The 12,685-nt window shown below is 39.8% G+C and overlaps 1 protein-coding gene across 7 annotated transcripts in view; it reads right to left on the minus strand.

The window, feature by feature from the left end:
* The window catches only part of FN1 (fibronectin 1), a 69,386-nt gene that overhangs the window by 40,165 nt on the left and 16,536 nt on the right, over positions 1-12,685 (minus strand). For all 7 annotated transcript variants that reach the window (XM_004262753.3, XM_004262750.3, XM_012533040.3 and 4 more), the window contains exons 13-19: positions 7,543-7,664; positions 4,967-5,147; positions 4,596-4,772; positions 3,641-3,769; positions 3,449-3,538; positions 2,407-2,601; positions 1,172-1,444 (exon numbers count right to left, since the gene is read on the minus strand). In XM_004262753.3, coding sequence (XP_004262801.1) covers positions 1,172-1,444; positions 2,407-2,601; positions 3,449-3,538; positions 3,641-3,769; positions 4,596-4,772; positions 4,967-5,147; positions 7,543-7,664 — 1,167 coding nt within the window. The remainder of the gene's footprint in view (positions 1-1,171; positions 1,445-2,406; positions 2,602-3,448; positions 3,539-3,640; positions 3,770-4,595; positions 4,773-4,966; positions 5,148-7,542; positions 7,665-12,685) is intronic.

The raw sequence follows: 12,685 nt of genomic DNA on the forward strand, positions 1-12,685 counted from the left end.
AAGAGATTGAGTGCTACAGAGAACTTTGCAAAACTCTGTGTCAGTCATGAGAAATTGCTCACTGTTTTTGCTTGACTTTGATCCTGTGGGAAGGCTAATTTTATAGCATGGCTTTCCCATCATCCTCAGAAATTACACTAACATACAGAGATGGTATTAAAAAACAAAAACAAATACTTGTGAAGCCACAATTTGCTCTGCTCTGAGCCAAACAGGTTAAGAAAAAAGAGAAATAAGCCCTCGAAAATGAGGGCAAGAGGAGAGCTCCACATGGAACAAAAGTGATATTCTCTGCATCTATTCAATGACTAGTCCTCTGCTGGAGTAATAAAAGTTATTTTCACATGATTCAGATTAGACAATGATTATAGCATATACTCAGAACCTCAGATTTATAGTAAGACCCTGGTGAGTTTGCACTATCAGAAAGAACCATAGAAACTGTGAGTTTCCTTCTTGAGTGTGTAACTGGCAGCCTCCCTACAATAATTTAAAACACTTTTCAGAGGGAGGAAATGTTTAAGAGGTAGTCAAGTATAATCACTGAAAACATGGGCTTTGGAGTCAAAAAGACATAGGTCTGTGTGGTTCCAGCTCAATCATTTCCCAGCTTTGTGACTTTACAAGTTGCAGAATTTTTTATAAGCTTCACTTTCTTCATGTATCCCGTAGGGATAATAATAAGACCTTCCTCATTAACTCAAAACGAGGATGAAATATGAGGATGAGGCTTGTAAGAACTGAGCATATGACCTGGTGCCTAACACGCACTATATGTTTCAGCAATTACTATTTGCAAATAATTCTACTATAGAAGGATAAAGATACTACATTTAAAGTTTGATCTAGGTATATTTAGTTACACAAAAATGTACTCAAATGTTCACTCCATGTCTCCATTAGCAAGGAAAATTAGGTGAAGTTCTCCTCTCTTAGTGCCATTCCCCCGGTACATGTATTTGGGAAATGGGTTACCATTTAGCCTCTACGGAGCTTGTCTAAGTTTTGTTTTCAAGTTTAATGTGCTTTATGTCCAGTATACATTCCCTATCCCCTGAGTATTTTCCTATTTCTAACTGTGAACCTACAAGTGATGGCATGCTGCCCACCCAGCACAGGTTGGAAGTGAGGGTGGAGGGTCTGAGGTGGAGGTAAAGGACCCCAAACGTACTGGTCGCCTGTTGTGCCGTCAGAGGCTTGCTCTCCCTCCCGTGGTTCACGGCGAAGACTTTGAAGTGATAGGTGACCCCAGGGGACAGGCCAGTGACTTCTGCAAATGTGTTCCTGCTGGTGGGCAGCCTCTGCCCGTGTTCCCCAGGCAGGTTGACGGGGATCACGTCCACTCGGTAACCGGTCACCGCGCTCTCGGGGGGTGTCCACATGATGGTGATCTTTACGTCCGTCACCTCCACAAACTGCAGGTCTCTGGGAGGGGGAACTTTATCTAACAGACAAGAGCCAACCAGTCATTTTCAATTCCTGCTAAGGATTGTTTTTAAAAAGCCAGTTTCCTGGGTTTTTAAGGTATAGGGCAATTCATAGAGCCTCTCATTCCAGAGCTAAGTTTTCTCTTTTAATCAGAGAATACGCTTTTTTGGGTTATATTTTTGTAGTTCAGTCACTGCTTACACGTGTCATTTAAAGCTTTTATGTAGGGCTTCCCTGGCGGTGCAGTGATTGAGAGTCCGCCTGCCGATGCAGGGGACGCGGGTTCGTGCCCCGGTCCGGGAAGCTCCCACATGCCGCGGAGTGGCTGGGCCCGTGAGCCATGGCCGCTGAGCCTGTGCGTCCGGAGCCTGTGCTCCGCAACGGGAGAGGCCACAACAGTGAGAGGCCCCCGTACCGGAAAAAAAAAAAAAAAAAAGAGCTTTTATGTAAAATATGTTGGTAAGCAGATGAGTTTCCAACATATGAAGTATCTTATTGAGGGGTTTAAGATAAACATACCAAAAAAAACCCCAAAGCAAACTCTTGCAAGAACTGAAAAAAAAGTGGTGGTTTTTATTTTACTAAATAATTTTATAATACTTAAGAGCAACAGATGAACTGCCCCTTAAGTTTCTGGGGAAAAATATGAAGACTTTATGCTGTCAGGTTTTAATCAGGAAGGCCAATAGCCAGTTTTGATAAGTTACTTTATAGTGAAGACATTTCAGCTAAATTTCATAAGTTCAAGGATATACTAATCCATGCGACAACTTGCATAAAAGAACTGTTGACAGAGACAAAGCAACCCTCCCACAGATGCAATTATTCTTTCATCTTACATGTCCCGTCGTCCCCAGCAGGCTCATGGAATGAACACAAGCCAAGGTTGGTTTTGTTCCTCCAGCAAAAAGGAGGTTAAAGATGTTACTTTCTTCAGCCTTAAGAAATAAGATACTACAGGAAGCATCATCAGGTTACCTGAACGTGGGACGCCAGTGGTTTCTTGTTGGATGAAGACAGGAGTACTCTCTTGATTTTCTTCCACAGCGTAGATAGTGATGTTATACTGAACACCAGGCTGCAAGTCACTGAGAGTGACAGAGTTGGCAGTTTCAGGAAGGTTGAGTTCTGTGCTACTACCCTCTACTGATGGGGAATAGACGATTCTGTATCCTGCAGATTCAGGAGAAAAAAGTACGATACACTGTTTGATGAAACAGAGGTTTCAAAAGGCCCCCTTTCCTAACAGCCCTTAGCATCTTGCTGGATTAGTTCAGAATGAGTGATTCTTTTTGACTTGCTCAATAGTGCTACATCTTATAAGGACTATTCAGTCCAAAGATTAAATAAGAAGTCATGCAAAACTTTTTAGTATTAAATATCATCCTTGAAGACACGAGATCCTTAATAAATGTCTATTAGAGAAGCCAGAGGGTGAAAATATTCATGTTAAACCGATTTCTTTTCTTCGAGCCCTGGATGAAGGAAGCAATTAAGGAACCACTCTGAGCACAGAGTTGTCTAGCACGTCTGTGTCTTTTAGGAACATCAGAGACAGCTGAGTCACCTAATGAGCTAAGAAGGCAGCTTGGCTGCCTCTTTAAGAATAAGTCTTAGAGTGAGGTTTTTAGAAAAATTACCCCTCTTCTACCACAGGAATGCCTGGTGTAATAAGTCCATGAGCTGGCTTTAGAGGTTTATGTGTGTGATTGTGTGTGGGTGTGTTTTGTGTGTGAAGGAGGTCAATAAAACAGATTTAAGAGGAAATGATCCATAAGAAAGTAAGGCTGTAAGACAATCTCTCTCTCTCTCTCTCTCTCTCTCTCTCTCTCTCTCTCTCACACACACACACACACACACACACACACACACACACACACACACACACACTTCTCCACCCCGGTCCAATAATTACATAGGAGATTTAAGTGATTTGCCTGCTCATAGATCAGAATTCTCTCCCTCACCTTTTATGGCATCAAGATTAACATGGGAGCCAAGAAGAGGCAGCTAAGCTGACCTGTGATGGGCGCCTGGGGTCTGCTCCAGCGAACGACAATCGAGGTGTCATCAACCTGGTCCACGGTAGGGTCAGGAGGGGCATCAGGTGCTAACAAAGAAAGGAAGAAATGAGAAAAACAGTCAGGAAATATTGCTATAGGTCTGTTTCACAGAAAAAAAAGTCTTTTCACACCACACAGTACACGTGTACCTGTTGTCTGTGAGGTAGACAGAATCAAACTCTGTTCTCCTTCTTCGGATATCTGATAGACGTTCACAATGTATTTTCGGCCAGGAAGCAGGTCAGGGATGTTCACAGAAGTGGCTGTGCTGGGAAGATCTTTGAAATAAAAGGGAAAGGTTACTATCAGAGTGTACCAATCCCTCTAATGACTCCATAACCTATGAGAAGGATATTTTTAAAACTACGTATTCATGGGGCGGGGGGAGGTGGTGAGTGAAAACTAGAAGGAAATGTGCTATGGATAGTCAATAATTATCAATGCACTATGGGATAATTTTTCTTTTTTCCCCCTTTCCCCAAATATTTTCTCTAAGGATGTATAATTTTAATCCACGCCCAGATTTGTAAACATAGTCCTCTGTAGTTAGAAGTCCCCGTAGCGGTTATAGGTGGGGGATGATGGGGAGTGGGGTAGGAGGGATGTTCTTTTCCTTGATCTGGGTCCTAGTCACACAGTGTGTTCACTTTATAAAAATTCACTGAGCTCTATGTTTATGATCTGTGTACTTTTCAGTATGTATATTTATTTCTCCATGATAAAGTTTTTAAAAGTCCCCTAAACATGAGAATCTGAAAAGCACGAATGAGGGTATTGTGCCTCTCCCAAAGCTAACGTTTTCTCCACTGCAGTCCTCATGTTGGCAATTACTTCCAGGAAGAACACACTTTTGTTTTGTGGACCTGCGCCCAGGCTAACGCATAACACAGCTCCCATCAGGGAACGGGAAAGTGAGCATGGCTCAGGAAAAAACCAGCTCGGTTCTAAAAAGGATCAGTTGTTTTCCAGACTCACACTGGAGGGCCGTTTGTGCAGTCTGAGCTGTCAACTACTTCCGAACTTCCCGGGCCACCTGCGTGGATGCCCCCAGCCCCACCCCAAGCAGGGTTTCCCAGCAGCTGGTCGTCAACACGTTGAGCTCACCCAGGTACTGCGGTTCATCTCCCTCTTCACTCAGCTCATACTCCACCCGGAATCCGGACACAGTGTCCGAAGCCGAGACCCAGGAGACCACGAAGCTGCTGGCTGTGATTTCAGTCACGGATTCGGAGGTGGCCACAACAGGAGAAAAGGGTGTTGTCTCTCCCGTCACGGTGTTGCCTAGAGTCATAGAAAGAGGGGAGAGAGCCTTCAGCTATGGAGGAAATTTACTAGCATCGTCTGTAGATTATCAGGTTTTAAAAAATGTGGGTGCCATCCATGGAATAATATGAATCGAGATGGAAGGCACTTCCTGCGGGGAGCCCAGGTCCGAGAAATGCGGACACAGATGGGCTGGTGGCTGGGGTACGTACTGGTCACCACTGGGCTTGTGCTGGTGGTGGTGAAGTCGAAGCGCGTCATCTCTCTTTGGCCGTAGTGCTGGACGCTGATGAGCTGGCCCTCGTATACCACACCTGGCCTCAGGCCTTTGATGGTGTAGGAGTTTAAGTGGCCCGGAATGGTGGCTTCCTTCCAACGGTCTGGAGAATTTTTCTAAAAATTTAAGTTAAAAAAAAAAAAAATCACACAAGTGTTCACAAAGATGAACATTCAGAGATGATGTGGAGTATTCTTCAAAGAAGAATGAGGGGTCTATGCAGCTCCATTTTGGAGGAAAATCATGGAAAATTGGAATCGGAATAGAAACCTGTAGCAGAATTTGTTAACATTAATAATAATGATTATTAAAGCTAATATTTACTGATCGCTTACTATGTGCCATGCTCTGTGCTGCTTTCCTTGCATACTCTCATTTAATCTTCATCTCCCCCATCCTCCAAGTTACTGGTATTATCACCCTGATTTTGTAGGTGAAGAAACAGAATTATGTAACATGGCCAAGATTACACAGTGGGAGGTCCTGGGCACCTTCCTTTTTGCCAGATTAATTATTCAATTTAATATCAGCAACATAATATGTAGACCCCAAGTTTTGTCTTTCCCAACTTTTAAATTTCTATAATGAACAGAGATATAGTCCTCTCTGCAGTGGGAAAAGGACATATATTCTATCTTTCACTTGGTGGGCTACAAACCAGGTTTCTTGCAGAGCAGTCAAAGGCATAACATTCCTTCATGACTCAGTGCCTGGGACAATCACATACAAGGTTTAACTGCTCTGGTTTTATGACTCATTCTTGGATATAAACCACCCCTCATAAGTGGTTAGCCAACTTTGGGCAAAAGAATGCGATCTGCAGAAGAATGCGATCTCAGTTTACTTAATCTTTGTCTCCAGTTTATACTTTCACATCCTGTCCAACTTCATTAATCTATCATGGCACAAAATTCTTTGCATTAAAATGTGTAGAAAAGAAACATCCTTACTTCAAACAAGTTAAGATCCTTTTAAGTGTAGATTCCAAACTAATATAAGTCAAAATACATTTTTAATACCCAGTGATTTAAAAAAATTATCCAATCAACCAGTTCCTCAATAATTCAAACACTCAAGTGTCCCTTTATATTTTTGAAATAAATGAAAGTGATCCTAGTACTCTTTAAATTTAAATATGTTGTGAAAACATTAAATTGGTCATTATAATTAGCTCAGATTCAACAATAAGCCTTTCATGCAATGTGAACTTTGTTGGTTTGCTATCAGAAGAAAATACTCAAGAATAAACTCTCAGGTGACAAACATTAAGGAAAATCCTGAAATTGTTAAAAATTTCAAAGAAATTAATAACCTCCACTCTTTGAAGACTTTCCAACTTAATATACTTTGTATACCTATGTGTATCCCTTATTACTGTGGTCTCACATAATACTTCAGAGTTAAGTTTAAAGTAAATAAAACTGGTGATTATATGAAAAAATGAGAGACAATAAAGTGTTGGAGAGGAAATATATTGATTCCATCGATTAACATCATTAGACACACAGCTCTGCAAACAGCTACTCCATATACTGCGGACATTAACAAAAGAGGGTAAGAGAAGAAAAAGAATGATTTCAACAGCTTGAATTTTTCAAAAAGAATTTAATACAACTGCATGAGTTGGTCAGATATTTTGTTTTGTTTTGCTTTTAGTTCCTAGAAACCAATAGCTGTGATTAAAAGTGGGCATTTTTCTCCTGTGTTTAAAATAGTATTTCTCAAATTATGAGTCATACATTTTGGAAAGATAGCAGGGTGGGTTTGAGAGGGTAAGAGAAACTAAAATTTAATAGACCAATATCCTCCTTAGTGTGATTTCTTCAATTTCTAGATGATTATTAGGAAATCACAAGGTCACTCATTAAATACACTAACTATCCCTCATCTGTACTTCCCTCTCATCATCTCTCTCCCTTCTATCAAAATAACTTCATAGGGTAGAAAGTTAGGTTTAAGAAATGATCATGGAAATTCCCTGGCGGTCTATTGTTTAGGACTTGGCGCTTTCACTGCCATGTCCGGGGTTCAGTCCCTGGTCAGGGAACTACGATCCCGCAAGCTGTGTGGTGAAGCCAAAAAAAAAAAAAAGAAAAAGAAAAGAAATGATCATTTAAAAAGTGAACCAAAAAAGAAAGATATTAATTTAGCTTTTTTGTTTTTCAAATCATGGAAAATGATGCCAGTAATTTTTTTTTCCCTTTGATGGAGTTGCAAGACATTGAAAAACTTTATATTCTCTTTCCATACTAGATAAGAGTAATTTTAAACCTTATCATTTTGAAGTCTTCGCAAAGAAGACCTTTCTAACATGAGGAGTTAGTTGGTTTAAAGTACCAAAAAAAGCTAAATCAATATGTCAATTAGATTGACCACATATTGTTTGGTCGCTAAACAAATACAATGTGAATAGAGTTCATCAGATCTATTGGCTCAAAAGCTGGAAAACATTCTCAGAATCTGTTAATTTCAAGAGCCACAATATCCAAGGTTTCCAAGTAGGATACTCACAGGTTTCCATCTGAGAATGTACTTGGAAATGTGAGATGGTTCTGGTGCATTCCATTGGATGGGGTGAGAGTTGGGCTGACTGGGGGTCTCAGTGATTATTACTTGGACAGGACCAGTTGAACCTGAAAATGAAAATGTGAGATTTGGTGACCTTGAGTATTCCCTCACTTCAACTTAAAATTTAGTGCACATGGATGGCCATAATTAAAGACAGTTTTGCTTATCCGTAAATGGGAGCACAATAAAAATTATCTGAGATTAATTTTTTACACATTGACACTGGAAATCAATGAGACAAATCCTTATTTTTTAATTGAAGTATAGTTGATTTACAATGTTGTGTTAATTTCTGCTGTACAGCAAAGTGATTCAGTTATACATATATATACATTCTTTTTTATATTCTTGTCCACTATGGTTTATCACAGGACATTGAATACAGTTCCCTGTGCTATACAGTAGGACCTTGTTGTTTATGCATTCTATATATAATAGTTTGCATCTGCTAACCCTGAACTCCCGCTCCATCCCTCCCCCACTCCCCTTCCCCTTGGCAACCACAAGTCTGTTCTCTGAGACAAATCCTTTTTTAGTAGATAAATTATTGTCCTTCATGTGAGAAATGCAAATAGAACTTGTTTATAAGCAAATAAAATGATTTTTTTTAAATGCCACTTAGTTTGCTTTCTTTTCCATTTTCAAAGAATTGTGAGAAAATTGTGGAACTACCCTAACACAAATAATGTAATACAGAATACAAATTTCATTTACTTATTACACTAAACTTCTTTGAGGAAATTCTAGTTTGTGGAGCCTTTCATCAAGAACAAATCTACCATCAAGAAGGAAAAAACATTCCAAAGGCCATATGACATGATGTAAAACAAACACATTTCTAAATGGGGTAGAATCTTAGACAAACAGACAAAGGTAATAATTAAAGACTCAGTTTTTATTTCTCATCCCATCAGTGTAAGCATCTTATCAGTTTGGAAAAAAGTTTTAGTTTTATTTTTATTCAGGAAGTTTACTCTAAAATCATTCCATTGATTGGTCAAATTATTAAGAGATCAAACATATTTTTTCAAAAATACTTATCAACAAAATGACATTTTGTAGTATATACTAAACTCAATATTTCCACATCTTAATGTGTATAACTATTACCAACAAAATTTAAAGTGTGGTTTGTTTCTTTTGTTTTTCTAAAAAAGGCAGGGCTTCCCTTGTGGCGCAGTGGTTAAGAATCTGCCTGCCAATGCAGGAGACACGGGTTTGAGCCCTGGTCTGGGAAGATCCCACATGCCGCGGAGCAACTAAGCCCGTGCGCCACAACTACTGAGCCTGCGCTCTAGAGCCCGTGAGCCACAACTACTGAGCCCGCATGCCACAACTACTGAAGCTCGCGCGCCTAGAGCCCGTGCTCTGCGACAAAACAAGCCACTGCAATGAGAAGCCCGAGCACCTCAAATGAAGAGTGGTCCCCGCTCGCCACAACTAGAGAAAGCCTGCGAGCAGCAACGAAGACCAAATGCAGCCATAAATAAATAAATAAAACAAATAATTTTTTTTTAAAAAAGGCAAAATAAGAGAAGTGGAATCAATTTCTTAATAGGGTAGACTCCATTTAGGATAATAATGAAATAGATGGAAAATTTACGCTTGCAGAACAGAACACTACCTTTTCCCTAAACACTGTTTTTTAATGATGTCAATCAATGTTCAACTTAGAAATAAAAATAAAGTTCCTTGTAATAACCTTTCCAAGAATTTCTAACTGCCACTGTCAAACAGAGCAAAACTTTGCATGTTTAATAAAGCAGTTCAGCAGATCATAAGCAGTTTTAAATTTTCTATAACGTCATAGAAAAAAAATTGATTTTCAAACTTAATTATTATCTTTGCTATTAAATTCTCTTTGAGAACAAAGTTTTTTCTAGCAGAACAAATATACAACTTGCGTATCTAGGTAGACTCAAAAGTTCTAGAATAATATACTCACTTCCACACTGAGAATAATTCAAAGTTGGCTGAAGACTAACAAACATTCTTTGAATCTTAATTTCATCTAATGCACATATTTGTAAGCTATATGAAAACCAAAATTAATATATAAAATTCTCAATTTTTAATTCTAAAGTGGTATATATTTCACAGAACATGGCAGGGTGTTTGTTTTAATTAATTGGCAGAAGTCAGTTGCATGACCCTCTTTTTTTTTTTTTTTTTTTTTTTTTTTTGTGGTACTTGGACCTCTAACTCTTGCGGCCCCTCCCGCTGCGGAGCACAGGCTCCGGACACGCAGGCCCAGCGGCCATGGCTCACGGGCTCAGCCGCTCCGCGGCATGTGGGATCCTCCCGGACCGGGGCACGAACCCACGTCCCCTGCATCAGCAGGTGGACTCTCAACCACTGCGCCACCAGGGAAGCCCACATGACCCTCTTTAAATCACCCCTTTTGAAGATCCTTATGAACGTAAATAAGTTTTTAAAAATAAACACTGAGGCAAAATTTTAGAAATGTGATTATTTAAAGTACTCCCATACATACCAGTAAATATAGGAATATCACATCCTTAAATTACTTACAATAATTGGTATAACGTTGTTTAAATATTGATCCTTTAAAGAAACCCTACCATAGTTTCCTCATGTTGAAAGACACCTCATATGTATTTTGTTTAATTTAGCAACCATGATTTTGAGGGGAAACAGTTTATAATGCCGTGAATGTACAGCACCAAGAGTCATCCCTAATGCAAACCATGGACTTCGGGTGATAAAGTGTCAGTGTAGGTCCTCGATTGTAACAAATGTACCACTCTGGTGGGGATGTTGAATTAGGGGAAGTTGTGTGTGTGTTGGGGCAGGGGGAACACGGGAAATCTCTGTACCTTCCTTTCAACCTTGCTGTGAATGTAAAACTGCTCTTAAAAAATAGTCTTTAAAAAAATTATGATGGTTAAATGTCTATCAAGATTAAGTTTTAGAAGGATAACACAAATGACTTTTACTGCCTACCGTTAAGCTTAATCTTGCTGCTATGTCCACAGGATGAGGAGAGTAAAGGAGAAGGGAGGGAAAAGAAACAGGAGCCGTGGTTTTTACTCAGTGATGGAGCAAAACAACAGAAGTTTTCTTTCTCAAATTTCAAGGGCTGGTTTGAAAACCTATGTTTTCAATTTCGGGCTTGTGCCATAGCTCACCTTTAAGGGAACCGCATTAAACAGTAATGGGATGCCTTGCATTTAGCACATTTTTGTCCAGAAAGAAAAGAAGCTGTCCATTACTTGTAAGGTCAATTAAATTCCAGCTATCACTCTATTCTGTTTTTGCTACATATGATTTGAAGACAAGAAATCTGAAAATTTTGACATCATTTACAGTATTTAGATTTAAAATTTTGATAATCCTTTTGATATTGGTTAATTGGTAAAACTTTTTCAATTAACTGAGCAATGACTCACCGCTGGGAAAATTTTACTCCCTCTCTTATTCAATATGATCAGACTGACAATAAAATAGTTAAGTAGAGAGATATGATACAATGTCTATACTTTTAAAAACAGTTTGAAATAAGGCCCAAATGAATAATTCCCAGTAATGGTGACCCCGGAGAAGTTAAACATTTATGAGTTTGCAACTCAGCCCTTTTTTCTTTATTTATTTTGCTGAGATCTGTGCTTTCCTGGTTGTTTATCGACAAACCAAAAGCCTCTTATCTTCTGTTAGTTTGAACATCTCTACCGAGTCCTCTGTTGGAGGAACAAACAGGGCAAGGCTCAGAGACAACCTACCGGTAATGTGTTGTTCCATTATCCTTCCCACACTCTGAAAGCCCCAGAAGCCAAGAAGGAACCATTGAGCAAACCAAACACACAGATAAGACCCAGACTGCGTACCGCGGCCAATCTCCTCTCCCCTAAATCTCCTCTATGCTCAATGCACTCTACTGTTCCCCTTTTTAAAGAGTAGGAACAAGGTCAACACATGAAACTCCAACACAGGAAGATTCCCTCCCATCTAGATTTCATCTCTGGCATGTCCACCTAAAGGCTTCCCGCAAGCTGCTACGTGAACAGGCTTACTTTAAAAGAGAGAGAGAAAAAAGTTCTCTCCAATTCACTAAGAAGGAAATCACCGGCTTCCCTGGTGGTGCAGTGGTTGAGAGTCTGCCTGCCGATGCAGGGGACACGGGTTCGTGCCCCGGTCCGGGAAGATCCCACATGCCGCAGAGCGGCTGGGCCTCTGAGCCATGGCCGCTGAGCCTGCGCGTCCGGAGCCTGTGCTCCGCAACAGGAGAGGCCACAACAGTGAGAGGCCCATGTACAGCAAAAAAAAAAAAAAAAAAAAAAAAAGAAGGAAATCACTTTCAAGATTGCCACACCACACCAATAACAACCATAAACGCAGACATTAAGAGCATTTCTTTAGAAGTTTCTATCCTTTGGTTGCATCATTATAGAAAAAAACACCTCAGTTATATACTTTCTGAACTTACAGTAATTCTGCAATCAGATTTTGAAAAATTATTACACAAAAAAATTATTTTAAGTGATTACTACACACAAATCTACCATGAAATACAATTTAAGAGCCAGGTCAATCTGTGCTGAGAGCCCGTTAAAGCCAAATCATCTTCTGCAGCCCGGAAAGTGTCTAAAGATTGGGGAGAGGAAGGTTTCTTCATAGTTCGGAAAGGGTATATCTAGGTGGTTGGTTTCTAGGATCACAGATTGTTTGTTAGTGCTGGTAATCAGCTACCATCTGCCCATTTTACAGATGAGGAAATAATGAATGAAGCTTGACTTGTATCTCCTTAGCAGCATGTACAGAGCTGGGACCCATGTCTTGGCAAACACTGTCTTTGGCCAAGTTGTTTCATATCTTGTTCTCTAGACAGTGAACCTCTTATCATGTTATAAAGTGACTCAGTTAACTGAATCTTGATTTCTGTCATAGGCAGATTCCAACGTCCTGAAGATCTCTCTTTTTGTTTCTGAATATAGGCCCCATGTCTTAAGTTAACAGAGATTCAGGAGGCTTTGACCTCAGTAATTGCTCAAATAACTGATGCCTAAAAATTAGAGTTTCATAATTCAACTCATCTTATTGTAATTAATCACTCAGTGAAAATTAAATT

Source organism: Orcinus orca, chromosome 7, assembly GCF_937001465.1.
Source record: "Orcinus orca chromosome 7, mOrcOrc1.1, whole genome shotgun sequence".
Taxonomy (NCBI): Eukaryota; Metazoa; Chordata; class Mammalia; order Artiodactyla; family Delphinidae; genus Orcinus; species Orcinus orca.